Here is a 15,995-nt window from a genome sequence, read left to right on the forward strand (position 1 = left end):
TTTTTATCATAATAATTTTCTCCTTATTTTTCTGTTTCTAATCATAATACAATATTCATTATTATTTCCAGGATACCTATTATTTTCTATCCAATTACTATAATTGATTACCATTTAATTCTCATTATTTATTATATACATATAATTTTCATTATTATTATTTCCATTATCAATATTATTTATTATTATCTTATTAATTTTATTTATATATTTTTTGTTATCATTAATATTATTTTTATAATTCTCACTATAGACATAAGTATCTTATATTTGTCTAATTTTTCTTACCCCTTTAAATTCCATAAAGTGTCTATAACCAGCAACAGGAATCTTTCATTTCTAAACCTCCTTATTCAATTAGTGTAATTCTTGGACCATATGGAAACCAATGATTTAATTACTTCTCTATTGGACGGCTTAGCTGTCAATCACATATCCAACTAAGCCATGATTGGGTCAGGATCATTTAAATCCCCATGAAGGGATTTACCACTTAGGCAGAAGGTGATCAAGCCCGCCGCAGGGTGAAACGTACGTTCTGTTCTTGAGCGTCACATGACGCTATTACCGGAATCCTGAGAGACGTTACTGGGTCCGGACCGCGGCACGGACGGAGACGCCAGCCGCAGCAGCTGTATATGGGGACACCTTATCCCCATTAGGTATTTCAGTGAACTCTCATCACCCGCCGGGCTACTCCTGCTCACTCTGCGCTGACTACGGTTAACAGGGTTGCAGGGTGCCGCAGCGGGTGACAGACGAACCACTTCTTTCTTTCTTCAGCCCGTTACCGTCGGACCGGCTCTCTCACCTCTCATTCACTGTGTGTCCGCACACACATGGGAAGGCAGCAGAGGTTGGCCTGACATATGGTACGGGCTCTTTTACTATCTATAAACGGGAGACTACTTAGACAATTTACCATGCTAAAGAGATCGATTATTATTCTCCCTATCATGCATTTAGGAGCTTTTTCTTGCTAGAAACATACTCTGGTGAGTTTATATTTGCATCCTGCTATTTGTTACAGATAAACTTTAATTAATGTTATCTCTTTTTGTTTGGAATAGATTTTTTGTTACATCTCTTACTTTAGAACAAACAGTAACAATTCATGGAGTGTTTGGACTCCTTATATTGATTGCAGGACCATGTTTCATGGTCTGATTCATAGGGAGATTATCATTGTTCAGATATTACCTCCTTTGTGTTGTTTGTAAAAATTATCAACTCATACTTTCAAATTAATTGGTCTCTCACAGATAATCATATGATTACTATCATTGTTCAGATATTACCTTCTTCGTGTTGTCTGTAAAAATTATCAATCTATACTCCTAAATCAATTGGTCTCTTACAGATAATCATATGATTACGTTGATCCGCAGGAATTGTCTATATGTTTCTCTCCTTTTTTCTCATTAGTGAAAACAATTAATTATGTCTTCAGTGAATGCATGTTTTACTCATATATATAAGGATATTATTCACCTATAGATATTTGAGAATATATATCTTCAGTCACAATATTTATGACAATCTCACTACAATAAGAAGTGACATGTATTACGGTTTAGTTTAATGTGCAAGACACTATCTTTTTCTTAAAGAATTATAAGCTGCTACCTGGATGTCCCGCTATGAATTTCTTTACTTGCCGTTAGGTCAGAATATGATTATCTGTCCGACCATTTTTCTTAACATTTAATTGTACCAAGAGAAATTACACGAATATTTTGATTGTTTTGTTCTTTCTCACAAGACACTATATATTTTCACCTATGGGCGATTCACACTATGTGGCCTGATTAGAAAAGACCAAGAACTCTCAATTTTTGAGTATATTTAATTTGTTCTTATACTTAATTATTCTATATATATTTTTCATGTTTGGAAAAGGCTAAGTATTATATCTAGTTTTTTAATCCTTGACTTAATAAAAGTTACGTTTTAAATTAAATATTTGTTTAAGAGTGCCCCCACAAAGAGGTTACTTCTTGGTTCCCTGATCCCTTTCAAGGAACAATTTTCTCTTGTTGACAGAGGGACATACACAGGGGGACAGAAGGAAATACACAGGGGGACAGAGGGAAATACACAGGGGGACAGAGGGACATACACAGGAGGACAGAGGAGACATACACAGGGGGACAGAGGGGACATACATACGGTGACAAACACAGGGTGACAGCGGCACGTATACAGAGGGACATACACGGGGACAGAAGGACATATACACACGGTGACAAATACAGGGTGACGGCAGCACGTATATACAGGGAGATAGAGGGACATACACGGGGACAGAAGGACATATACACAGGTTGAGAAACACAGGGTGACGGCAGCACGTATATACAGGGAGACAGAGGGACATACACGGAAACAGAGGGACATATACACAGGGTGACGGCGGCACGCATTTACAGGAAGACAGAGGGACACACACAGGGACAGAAGGACATATACACAGGGTGACGGCAGCACGTATATACAGGGAGACAGATGGACATATACACAGGATGATGGCAGCACGTATATACAGGGAGACAGAGGGACATATACACAGGATGATGGCAGCACGTATATACAGGGAGACAGAGGGACACACACGGGGACAGAAGGACATATACACAGGGTGACAAACACAAGGTGACGGCAGCACGTATATACAGGGAGACAGAGGGACATATACACAGGATGATGGCAGCACATATATACAGGGAGACAGAGGGACATATACACAGGATGATGGCAGCACGTATATACAGTGAGACAGAGGGACATATACACAGGATGATGGCAGCACGTATATACAGGAAGACAGAGGGACATATACACAGGATGATGGCAGCACGTATATACAGGGAGACAGAGGGACATACATGGGGATAGAAGGACATATACATAGGGTGAGAAATACAGGGTGATGGCAGCACGTATACAGTATACAGGGAGACAGAGGGACATACACGGGGACAGAGACATATACACAGGGTGATGACAACACGTATATACAGGGAGACAGAGGGACATACACGGGGACAGAAGGACATATACACAGGGTGACAAATACAGGGTGACGGCAGCACGTATCTACAGGGAGACAGAGGGACATACACGGGGACAGAGGGACATATACACGGGGTGACGGCAGCACGTATATACAGGGAGACAGAGGGACATATACACAGGGTGACGGCAGCACGTATATACAGGGAGACAGAGGGACATACAAGCGGGCAGAGGGACATATACACAGGCTGACAGTGACCCCTCATACAGAAACTCCCTGCCCTCTCCTACCACAGCACATCTCACCCAGCAGAATAGATCACAGTAACACCCAACAGCAATCACCCCTCACCCGGCCAGCACACAGCACCTGTATATCTACCACAGCAGGCAGCTCAGCACCTGCACCCTTAACTTCAAGCTTAAGTGGAGTTTAAGTTTTAACAAAACATTTTTTACAAAAATAAAGCTTACTGGCTTGCTGTGACGCGCACTCCTCAGGCTCTGCTCCCTGTGGGGTGGGGTGTGGGGGTTAAAGCGGCTCCGTGGTTGGCAGGCTGCAGTGTAGGGACTGTTTTGGTAGGAGGGGGGCTGCTGCGGCAAGGCAAGCGCAGCAGCCCTCCTCCTGTGGCTATTTTTATTGCTGCTCGCTGCCCTGCTTCCCGCTCCAGCTGTATAAGCACAACACATGCCGGCCACACAGCGGGCGCCTCACTAAGCAATAATGCAGCCACTGCTGTGTAAAATGTCCCTGAATCCCTGCTGTATGAGCTGCCCGATCAGAGCTGAGCTCTGATCGCGGTGGCGATAAGCAGCAGATACAGAGGGGGGGATGGACATTACCTGGTGTGCGCCGACCTCCTGGATGCACCGTGTGCCGCATTGTCATGCTGCTGATTCGTGGACAGTGCCACACAGCAGTGGGCGTGTTATTTCTTAGAGAGGCGCCCGCAGAGGCGCCCGCTGTGTGGAACGTGTTGTGCTTATACAGTAGCTACTGTATACAAACACGTTTAGAGTAGAAAGCAGCAGAGCCACCGTTCAAGTTATTTGCCCCAGCCGCATACCTTTGCTCAGTGTGATGCGCCGGCACTGACCGCTGCTATCACTTTACACAGCGGGGAACGCTGCCGCTAGTGGCGGCAGCTGCAGGCACAGGCGGGCAGTCGCGCTCCTGGGTGGATGGCGCCTCTCATGTTTGGGGGGAGCGAGCTGCCCCCTTGCCCCCCCCCCCCCATTCCGACACCTCTGGGCCTCAGTACCCGGTGCTGACTCAAAGGGGGTGAGGCCTAGCTAGAAGGATGCCCCCCCTGGTCACATCACTCAGGGGGCGTGACCAGCATCCCTAGAGATGCTGGGCTGCCTACTCCTTTTCAGTGACAGGAGCTGGTTGCTGCAGAATAATGTCTCAATGCAGCACACGGCTACTGTCGCTGAGGAGGAGTCAGCATTTTGGTGTCACCCACTCAAAGGGTGACACCTGGGTGCTGCTCCTACCCTCCTTGTGTCGCCAGTGCAAACATAACAAAAAAAGTACAAATAAGAAAAGAGATTGCTCGATGATACCTCCTTGACCATATTTCTTTATCTCTAAACCTACCCATGTGAGTTTCTCTGTGTGCCTTTTTTTTCTCTCTCTGGGATGGGGTTATAAAAGATTAATTAAGATTAGAAATTTCCCCCAAACTGTCAGCTGGACAACAGAAGTAAAATGGATCATGATTACGATACCTGTCTTGCAGCTTCAAAAGTGAATCCAGGGTGTGACTGAAAATAACTGGCCTGATAGTGGCACAGAGCATGCACATATTTTGTGTGCCTGTACGCACATCTTTTTGGAGTTGCACTTCTTCTTTTAAAGTTAACTGTAATTAATTATTGGTGTATTACTACTTTTTCCAGATTTAAATGGTATGGAGTTAAAACTGAGGGGTCTATTTACTAAGCCTTGGACGGCGATAAAGTGTCAACCAACAAGCTTCTGTCATTTCTGCAGCAGGTTACATTGGTTTTCACAGGGAAACATCGGGGGTACAGCTTTATGCTGTCCCAGGATGCATTGAGGACTCCTCTATAACCCCGCCTCCAGGCACTGTGAGCTTAGTTTCAGTTGGTGTCTGCAGCAGCAGGTCATTTAACAGGTGGGCTGCACTGGGCAGCCCTGAAAAAGCTTTATCTGACAGAAATTTCATCAAAACTGGGTGACACTTCAGCGCTGCAGCTCCATCACCTCCCAAGTGGCGTTGCATACTCCCGCTGCCTGTTCCCGGGTATTTGTGGCAGAGGCGCTCCGGCTTTAGGCACATGGTCGCAGTCGCTCTCCTGGTTTGCATGGCTGCTACGGGGAGGAGGTAAGAGGGTCCTCCAGGCGGGACCCGCCATTAAATCAAGTTCCGTCCGCAACCTAGGGAGATGGGTCGCGGCACTATCACCGTGCAGGGACCCCACTAGACCACAAGGACAATGGAGCACAGGTCGGGTGTACTAATGCCCCATTTAATAAGGCTCACTAGTACTTGGGGTGGAAGTCCAGCATAGGGGAGCTGGCACTTGACCTGTAGCCTCTCCCCGGCCCACTGCGACATCTACTACAGATTTTCCCACCCTGGAGCAGCCTTACACTCTCCCTCACTCCCTGACTGAGATGCTGGGCGCCATCTTATAAGCATAGTTGCGGCTAGTCTCTGGGACTGCCTGTATACAGCGCTGTGACTTTAGAAACACTTGAGTATTCTACATGTCTTTATACAGATAGCGTTAGTTAAGAAAAGTGTACCTATTACAGGATATATTGTACGAGTATTCTGATATATACCTCCGGTCTAGGACCGTGCTGTGTTATATATGTATATCTGTACATATACTAGTCCAGTGCAGTTTTATTGTCATAATAATTATCTGCATTGCATGTGACTGTGTGTGCCTGTATCTGCTGTGTGGTTTCACTTTCAGTGTTTCCAAGATATATCTATCACTATATTATGTACCTTAGGGGACTAGGTGCGTTGGGGTCATATATATAGTGTGTCACAGTATTTACCTATTACGTGTATTCTACTGTGACCTCAGTCACATAATACCGGATTTATTCGCTGGTGTTGTGTACTGTGTCTACAGTCGCATACTAACGCAGGTATTGTCTGGCTTTATCATACTACTTTGCTCTGTTGCATTTGTGTACAATGTCTAATAAGAAGGGCAGTAAGTCTGTGGATGCCCCTGTATCATGTAGAGCATGCGCCAAAGATATACCAGAGCGAGAAGCTGTGTATGATGGTCTGTGTACTATATATCATACATCTCCAAGTCAGTCCGCAGCTCCTGTAACCAATCAGGAGCCACCATGGGCTGTGTTCACAAACCTACTGGGTATTCTGGTGGAACGCCTTACGCCCCTTATTGGACCACCTGCGCCATTACAGCCACAAATTGTCCCTATGGTTAATCTGCCTTGGACGGCAAATTTGTCTAACCAGTTACAGTAATTAAATCATTCCTTAGTCAGACAAAAATTTACTCTAGGTCACTCTAGTGTTTCTGGGTCATCAAAGCGGGCTGCTTCCTCTTCACAATCCACAAATCTCTCAGATGTTTCATCTGATGAGGAGCGGTTGCATACTGTCCTGTCAGACACTGAATCAGGTGTTTCTTACGAGGATTCTCCAATGCAAATTGATGTCCCTGCCCTTGTGGTTGCTATTAGGCAAATCCTACAAATCACTGATGATTAGGATTCCACTACTGTGGCTAAGAAAACTGATATGTTTAAATGGCAGGAGGTGGTTAAAAATCTATTACCCCATTCTGGCCATTTGGTGGACATCAGACAGGAGCCCTGGTCTAATCCAGGGAAGAAATTCCCTCTGTCTAAATGGGCCTTGGCTTGCTATCCTCTCCCTGCAGAGTTATGTAAAAGGTGGGAAAATTCACTGCCGGTGGATTCTCGTGTCACCCGCCTGGTGGCGTCATCCACTCTGCTTGTCACCACTGTCACTTCACTGAAGGAACCGCCAGAAAAGCGTGTGGAGGGATGCCTGAAATCTATTTACTCCCTTAGAGGTGATGTACATAGACCCACTATTGCAACTTCATGGGCTGCAAAAGGAATTGAAGCATGGGTTCAGGTATTAGAGGAAGAGCTGCCCGAGGATATATCTGACAATGCCAGACAATACCGGTCTCACATTTCCACCGCCGCCTATTACATTCAGGAGGCGTCCTCTGAGGCGGGTGTGTTGGCAGCCAAGGTGTTGACTATGTCTGTCCTGGCTCGCCTGTGGTTGAGGTCATGGAAGGTGGACCTAGACTCCAAAAAGACCTTGGAGGTTCACCCCTTTATGGGGGACATTTTGTTTGAGGAAGACTTAAATAAAATTGTGTCTGAATTCGCGGCTGCTAAGACTGCCTTTCTCCCAAATACTAATCCTACTGCACAGAAGGCTAAAGCTACCACTTGTCATTCCTTTCGGTCTCAAGGGAAAGCAAAAGGTCAGGCATACCGAGACAATCTTGTGCTCCCAAACCACTAAGCCCAAGGCAAAGCAGTCCTGGGCGGCCCATCAGCTTGCTTCTAAACAAGACAAGCCTGCCATATGATGGGGCGGGCCTCCCCCTGGGGGACCCCAGGGTGGGAGGCCGACTTCTGCAGTTCACCCAGGTATGGTTAATGACCACTTCAGACGCATGGGTGCGAGAAGTTGTCTCTCATGGGTACGCAGTCTCCTTCAAGAGGCTTCCCCTTCGCCAGTTTTGCACCACGGTTATCCCTTCAAATCCGTTAAAGGCGCAAGCTTTGCAAAAGGTTGTGAGTTCTCTCCTGAATACAGGAGTGGTAGTGCCGGTTCCTCTGGCCCAGAGAGTCAGGGGTTACTACTTGACCCTGTTTCTAGTTCCGAAACCCAATGGGTCTTTCCGGCCTATACTGAAATCACTGAACAAGTTTGTGAGAGTGTCCAAGTTCCGTATTGAAACACTGCTCTCAATTATATTGGCTATGGAACCCGGAGACTATATGGTATCCCTGGATATACAGGATGCGTACCTGCATATACCTATTGCCATGTCGCAACAGCAGTATCTGCAGTTTGCTATTGACAACCTCAACTATCAGTTCCAGGCTCTGCCATTTGAATGGCTACGGCTCCTCGGAGCTTTACCAAGGTCATGGACATAATGACGGCCCATATCCGTCACCAGGGAGTCAGGACCCTTCCGTATCTGGACGACTTGCTGTTTCTGGCAAACTCCCACGATGTCCTCCTCAGTCATCTACAATTGATAGTGAGCTTCCTACAAGCCCACGGGTGGCTTATCAATTGGAAGAAATCCTCGCTGGTCCCAGCTCAGAGCATGGTGCACCTGTGGGCACTCCTGGGTACACACAGTTAACGACTGTTTCTGTCTCCTGAAAAAGTCCTGAGACTTCAAGACAGGATAAGATGCTTCCTAAGTTGTCGCCCCAGAGTTTCGATGCACTCTGTAATGCAAGTACTTGGCCTGATGGTGTCAGCATTCAACATGGTAGAGTACACTCAATTTCATTCTCGCCCTCTGCAGAGGTTAATCCTTTCCAAGTGGGACGGCCTACCTCATCGGATCAGATCTCACATGATCACTTTGACTCCGGAGGTTCGTCTGTCGCTGACCTGGTGGCTACAGGACCAGCAATTGAGTAGGGGCCGTCCCTTCTGGATCCCCAACTGGGTCCTGCTGACAACGGATGCCAGTCTGAGGGGATGGGGTGCGGTGTTGGAGCAACACTCCCTTCAGGGTTGCTGGACCAAGGAGGAGTGACTCCTCCCAATAAACATTCTGGAGTTGTGGGTGGTTTTCAATGCATTCACTCTCACCCTGCCTCTGGTACAGACCAGACAGGTTCAAGCACGATCAGACAATGCCACTACGGTGGCATACATAAACCATCAGGACCGCACTGGAAGCTGCATAGCTATGATGGAAGTGTCAAAAATCCTTTGTTGGGCGAAACGCTGTCTGCCAGCAATATCGGCAGTGTTCCTTCCAGGCATCCTAAACTGGGAAGCGAACGTCCTCAGTCGCCAGGACGTGCACGCCGGAGAGTGGAGTCTTCATACAGAAATCTTTCAACTCCAGGTGGACAAGTGGGGCCTACCAGACGTAGACCTGATGGCGTCTTGACACAATCACAAGGTTCCGGTCTTCAGCGTTCGTGGACGCACTGGAAATTCCACTGACCTTTTGACTGCCGTACGTGTTCCCTCCAGTGTCATTCCTGCCCAGGGTCCTGCGGAATTTAAAACAAGATGGAGGATTTCTACTTCTAGTCGCTCCAGCATGGCCCAGACGGCTTTGTTCTCAGGCCTGCAGGGTCTATCGACAGAGAGTGTACCTTGTACAGGGCCCTTGTCTTTATGTGGACCTGGCCAATCTGGCTTTGACGGTAGACTTACCATTGTTAACTCTCTTTCTGCGAGGTACATTGGGTTCCACAGGGCGCCCACCCTGACGCACCTAGCTTCTATGGGTTTGTTTGGCATTAGCCGCTGGTCCCTTCTCCTGTCGTGAGAATGTGGTTCTATGTGACTAACATCTACCTTCTCTCTTACCTGCTCCTGCATTGGATTGGTTAACGAAACTGAGCTCACAGTGCATAGAGGCGGGGTTATAGAGGAGGCCCCAATGCATCCTGGGACAGCCTAAAGCTTTAGCCTGTTGGTGCCTCTGGATCAAGATCTACTCTACCCCCGATGTTTCCCTGTGGAACCCAATTTACCTCGCAGAAAGAGAGTTAACAATGGTAAGTCTACCATAACACTCCTTTTATCAAACCCAGCCTGTGACATGGCAGTTAGCTGATTGGCTGGTACTTTATCTTCGCCCACTTTATCTCCATACAAAGCTTAGTAAATAGACCCCTTAAATATTTGCTGTGCCACCAAAACATAACTCGACCACTTCTTAACAAAATGTAACATTTACCAGGCTCCACAGAGGTAATTAAAAAATGTAAGCAGAACTGTCTACTCTTTAACTCCTTCAGGAGCAGGGGTGTTTTGAGTGGTTCCGGTATGTATGGTTGACACCATTTGGTCGACATTGACATGGTCGACGTGGACAAATGGTCGACACATGAAAAATGTCGACATGGATTTTTGGTCTGTTTTTTGTGTTATTTTTTCCATAACATGGCCAGGAACCCCAATTAGTGTACCGCGTCCCCTTGCATGGCTCGCTTCGCTTGCCATGCTGTGGGCAAGGTGCCTCGCTGCACTCGGCACAGGTTACCATTACCAGTCGTAGTCCACGTGGATGGTAAAGTATGAAAAAGTAAAAAATCTATATATATATTTTTAAAAGAGCCATGTCGACCTTTTCATGTGTCGACCATTTTCTCATGTCGACCATGTCAGTGTCAACCTAATGAGTGTCGACCTAAACACTGTTGACCATCTGAACGGATACCGTTTTTAGTTTGGATGCTAGGTCTGCTTTTAAAGTTTTTAATGTGCAAATTTGATTTGTTTTTTTACTGAGTCATAAGCAAACAAATGTGTGGCCTTATCTGGTTAATCTAGTCCTACAGCTACATCACATCAAGGCATTAAAGGAAAAAAGAATGCTTTAAGTCAGAATACTTTGTTTTATATTAAGACCTTACTTACAAAAAGTGGACCAATTATTCAGTGAACTTACAGAGAAGGAAGCTAGTTTTCTCATCTGATCTATCTTAATCACTACATACTATCAATTATTATAGTTATGGTTTTACATTTTTCTGTTTATATAATAGATCAAAGTCCAAAAATGCGCACTCACAGGTCTTCTAAGTACATATTGTAACTACCACAAAGGCTCAGCAGTGTGCATTATTATTGCAGCATTTTCGGTATTGTATACAAACTCCTCTCTAAAGCCACAAATATTGGGCACTCCAATTGGCACAATAATTACTGTTTTTCGCCCCGCACGTGAAATTGCAGCCGTACGTGGGGTTTTCTGTATACAGTTGGAAATGAGAATTTTAGCCATGGTAATTTCAATAGGATTTACCATGACTTTTTTTCTTGCAGCTTCAGAGCAGGTTCAAAGTCTGTATTTTATGGTACAAATGCCAGGATATTCAATCTAACGAAGTTTATAATTAGCTTAATTTTGGTAATAATTACATGTTATTATGTGAAATTTGGCAAGTGCACAATAATGAGTTAAAAGATGTGGGACAGGTATATGGAGGTGTTGTGTGGATGGGACAGGTGTTTTTAACATTGAAGGTGGGAGTTGCAGGTGTTGTCTAACAATTTGGCTTAAAATGACTAATATATGTTCTCTAACATGCAATGTATGCACCCCCAGGAATAACTAGAACATTTATTTGCTAAAAAAAAAAAATAGCTTTCAGTCATTTTTAAACTGCTGTTAAAAAATGTAAAACTCTATTAAGAACAACAGATATTTTGCTTTTGAACAGTTATAGGTACATATAATGTTATCCAAGTTTTATTTGCATGTTTTTAGGGTACAGGCTGATTTCCCCTTTTTTTTTTTTAAATATCTAATGCAGCTTTTAACAGTAAAAAATGATCACACCCGTTTTTATTTTTCAATTGGATGCCGCGAGAATCAGGTGCGTGCATAGCCATGTTATTCAGAAATTTGGTGCGGTGGGCACGTTCATTTTTGCCACAAATTCCTCTCTGCTAATTGGCTAAGTCCCTATATCTCCATATCTCCCAACATGACACTGTCCAGGAGGGACAGAATTCTCTGCTTCTGGTCTTCTCTTAATTTATGATTGCCATCACCTGTGCGGAAACACCTTTCTTATCCGTTAACCTGTTCAGCATAGGTGATGGCAATCCTAAATTAAGAGAAAAGTCTTTGATACGTTTCAACTTGCAGCATGCTCTTGCATCTTTGCGGCAGGTATAACATGTATCTAGATGACCTGTTAGTTTGTTTTAGATTTTACTTCTGATTGGAGTTATTTGTGGTGCACTTACTGTAACTTTGGTTGTGCCTTTCTTCCATTCTTTGTATATAAATATATAATATAATGTTTATATCAGTAGTTCCCAAACCCAATCATCAAGGCCCTCAAATGGTCCAGGTTATAAGGATAACCAAGCTTCGGCACAGGTGACTTAATTAGTACCTCAATTCATTTGATTTAATCATCTGTGCTCAGCAATGGATATCCTTAAATCCTGGACTGTTAAGGTGCCTTGGGGACCGACTTTATAAACCTCTGGTTTATATGTTTTTGTAAAAATTGCTTCTAAAACATCTGTTGATGCTCTGCTGCTGTTGACAACATGTACTGAGTGACTACCATTCTCTCACACTGAGATCTTTCAGGTGGAATCCTTCATGACTGGTCACGGATTGCCATGAACCATAGAGTGTTTAAACTGCACACACGCAGCGGAGAACTGGAGGTGCTTGTGGATGGTACCTACCTCATCTATAGTCAGGTAGAAGTGAGTACGGTCTTGGGCCTAACTCCTATTTTCAACTTTTAGGTAGTAGACAATCATATAATTATGATTTTTTTAGAAAAATACTTATTTAATTATGTATGAATGTTATTTTAATTACTATAGACCCAATGTCACCAACAAACATAAACAGAAACTAGAATTTAGGGATCTACTGTATGTACAAAGCCTTATAGAGAGATAAAGTGGATGGAGATAGAGTACCTACAAGCCATTGTCCATATTTTACATTAAAGTCTAACAAAATAAAACAATCTGCGCACAATTAGGATTGATGGCTCTATGTCTCTGCCTGTATCTGTGCTGCCACCAAATTGTCAGGTTCGTAGGATAGCTAAGGGCATATATGAATATCTCCACTTAAACAGTATTTAGATTAATGCTTGCATTTTAAATGTCCCTAGTTTTACCTATCTGTGGGGTCTATTTACTAAGCCCTGGATGAAGATAAAGTATCAGCCAATCAGCTCCTTACTGCCATGTAAAAGGCTGGGTTTGAAAAATGACATTTAGGAGCTGATTGGCTAGTACTTTATCTCCATCCAAGGCTTAGTAACTAGACCCCTGTGTTACAAAGGAAGACTGTGGACATTTTAAGAAGGCTTCTACTGTATATTAGAATGGAGAGATTGCATGCCCTCCATAATACATTTGAATGCATTGCTTTCCAAGTTACTTATGTGACTAGGACACAGTTTCTCAGCTCCACTCCTCAGGGACCCACAACAGTGCATATTTTACAGATTTCCTTAGTATCACCAGTGAAATATTTAGCATCAGTTGTGGATCTTTTAAAGTGTATCTACCAGTAATGAATATACCTGGACCCCAACTAGGAGATCTGGAAAACTTGCATTGTGAGTAGTCCCTCTGGTTCCTGAGGACTGGATTTGAGCAACACTGGCCTAGGAAATGTTTTGAAGTAAGCCAACGTTGTTCCATTTACAGATGAGAGAATATAACAGATGTGATATTAATATCTACAATATATTTTACATTAACAGCACAACTTAATAATTTATGTTTTAAGTACAGTAATGGCAAACTCCTTTAGGAAAATTCAGCACCATAGTTTGGAGTATATGCATTGATGTATGTGAGTGGTGCAGCTTAATCCAGCACAGGAAGCTCTTAGCATTGAAGTTGAATCTGAGAAGTCCTTGATATTGCATAAAATTCAGCCAATTTGCTGGGGTCTCATGAACTGTCAGTATCTCACCGGTCCCACAGTTTCCTCAGCAGTATAAAAGAAAAAAAAATATATCCAGTATATTGTCTTTGCTTACATGCAACCAAAACTTTAGGGGGTACCTGTCATGGTGGTGGGCATTTTTTTGTCAATTCTAATGAAAATTCTATGAATATGCTATGTATAATATATTGCAAAGAAGACAAAGCAGGTCGTATACTGTTTTACAGATCATTTTGTCTAGTACAATGAGATCTGGAAGTAACAGCTGAGGTACCCTTTGTGAGTAAAGCTGGGTATACACTTTTACGATCACTCTGTTGATCAGTTTAATTCTGGCAATCAGCAGAGCAGTGTGTCCCCAGCTTGATCTCCTGGGAGCCACCTGCAAGTCCCATACACACTATGCTAGAAATACCTCAGTGTGTTTGAGCCTCTTTGTGAATGGAAGTTCAGGCCGACAAATATTAAGCAGTACGTAAGATGCGGTCTCCTGATCCCGTGGGTGGGATACCATTCACCGGCATTCGTGATGCCAGCGATCATATGCCCGACTGCAGCATCAAGACGGAGAAGATCCCAACTGGGGTCAGGTAAGTATACTTAACTCCCCCACCAACCACCTTAACCCTCCCTCCCCACAGCCTAACCCTCCCCCCACAAACACACACAGCCTAACCCTCCCTGTAGGTGCCCAAACATAACCACCTGTTACCCCTGCCTAGCCCTAAAGGTGCCCATACACTGATCGAAACTATAAATCGTTCATAATAGTGCAGATCGTTCAGTGTCTGTTAACGATCACGATGCGCAGTCCCGCTGGTCGTTGGCTGGAGCTTCTGATCTTCCCTGAAGATATTGTCAATGACAGCATTCTCATGGATTTAACCAGATCTCAAGATACATCTTTAAGACATATCATGTGTATTGTACTATATCGTTTTTTCCCAGGACTGCCAGGGAGCTGCCGGGTGAGTTCAAGAGAAATCGTTAACGAGAAATCATAATTTACAGGTCATCTAGTGTATGGGCACCTTAACCCTAACCCTTCGTTTCATGCAGCCTAACCCTCCCAGGTGGCACCTAGACCTAAGAGTCCCCGGCATACTTACAATTGGGATACTGGCAGTCGGGATTCCAGTGTCAACATTTTGACTCATGTCGGAGTTCCGCCGTTGGTATTTTGGCCACGTCGGGATTTCGTTACCGGGATTTCAACTGCTGGCATCTCCTGACACTGGCAGTTGTGGAAGAGTTATATTAGGATTTTAATACCTACCGGTAAATCCTTTTCTCTTAGTCCGTAGAGGATGCTGGGGATGCTTCAAGAACCATGGAGTATAGATGGGATCCGCAGGAGACATGGGCACTTTAAGACTTTAAAAGGGGTGTGAACTGGCTCCTCCCTCTATGCCCCTCCTCCAGACTCCAGTTATAGGAACTGTGCCCAGGGAGACGGACATTTCGAGGAAAAGGATTTATTTAATATTTTTAAAACTAAGGTGAGAAACATACCAGCTCACACCTCAAACACGCCGTACAACATGGCATTCAACAACAACGCATGCAACGGCATGACCAACATCAGCCACAGACTGACTGAACTTAACTCAACATGAGTGTAACCATAACCAAACTGCAGATACAGCCCGCACTGGGACGGGCGCCCAGCATCCTCTACGAACTAAGAGAAAAGGATTTAGCGGTAGGTATTAAAATCCTATTTTCTCATACCTTCTAGAGGATGCTGGGGATGCTTCAAGAACCATGGGGTTTATACCAAAGCTCTAGAGCGAGCAGGAGAGTGCGGATGACTCTGCAGCACCGATTGACCAAACAAGAGGTCTTCCTCAGCCAGGGTATCAAACTTGTAAACTTCGCAAAGGTGTTTGATCCCAACCAAGTAGCAGCTCGGCACAGCTGTAATGCCGAGACCCCTCGGGCAGCCGCCCAGGATGAGCCCACCTTTCTGGTAGAATGGGCTTTCACCGATTTCGGTAACGGCAATCTTGCCGTAGAATGAGCCTGCTGAAAAGTATTACAGATCCAGCGCACAATAGTCTGCTTGAAAGCAGGAGCCCCAATCTTGTTGGGAGCCCACAGGACAAACAGAGCCTCTGTTTTCCTAATCTGAGCCATTCTGGCGACATAGATTTTCAAAGCTCTGTCCACATCGAGAGACTTCGATTCCGCCAAGGCGTCAGTAGCCACTGGCACCACAATAGGCTGGTTCACGTGAAATGATGAAACCACTTTTGGCAGAAATTGCTGACAAGTTCTCAACTCTATCAACATGGAAGATTAAATAGGGGCTTTTG

At 44.5% G+C, this 15,995-nt stretch overlaps 1 protein-coding gene across 5 annotated transcripts in view; it reads left to right on the forward strand.

Moving 5' to 3' along the window:
- The window catches only part of EDA (ectodysplasin A), a 629,423-nt gene that overhangs the window by 604,707 nt on the left and 8,721 nt on the right, over nucleotides 1-15,995 (forward strand). For 2 of the 5 annotated variants that reach the window (XM_063937093.1, XM_063937090.1), the window contains exon 7: nucleotides 12,340-12,470. In XM_063937093.1, coding sequence (XP_063793163.1) covers nucleotides 12,340-12,470 — 131 coding nt within the window. The remainder of the gene's footprint in view (nucleotides 1-12,339; nucleotides 12,471-15,995) is intronic. The other 3 variants (XM_063937094.1, XM_063937091.1, XM_063937092.1) reach the window with 2 other exon arrangements.

Source organism: Pseudophryne corroboree, chromosome 8 (genome assembly GCF_028390025.1).
Source record: "Pseudophryne corroboree isolate aPseCor3 chromosome 8, aPseCor3.hap2, whole genome shotgun sequence".
NCBI classification, from domain to species: Eukaryota; Metazoa; Chordata; class Amphibia; order Anura; family Myobatrachidae; genus Pseudophryne; species Pseudophryne corroboree.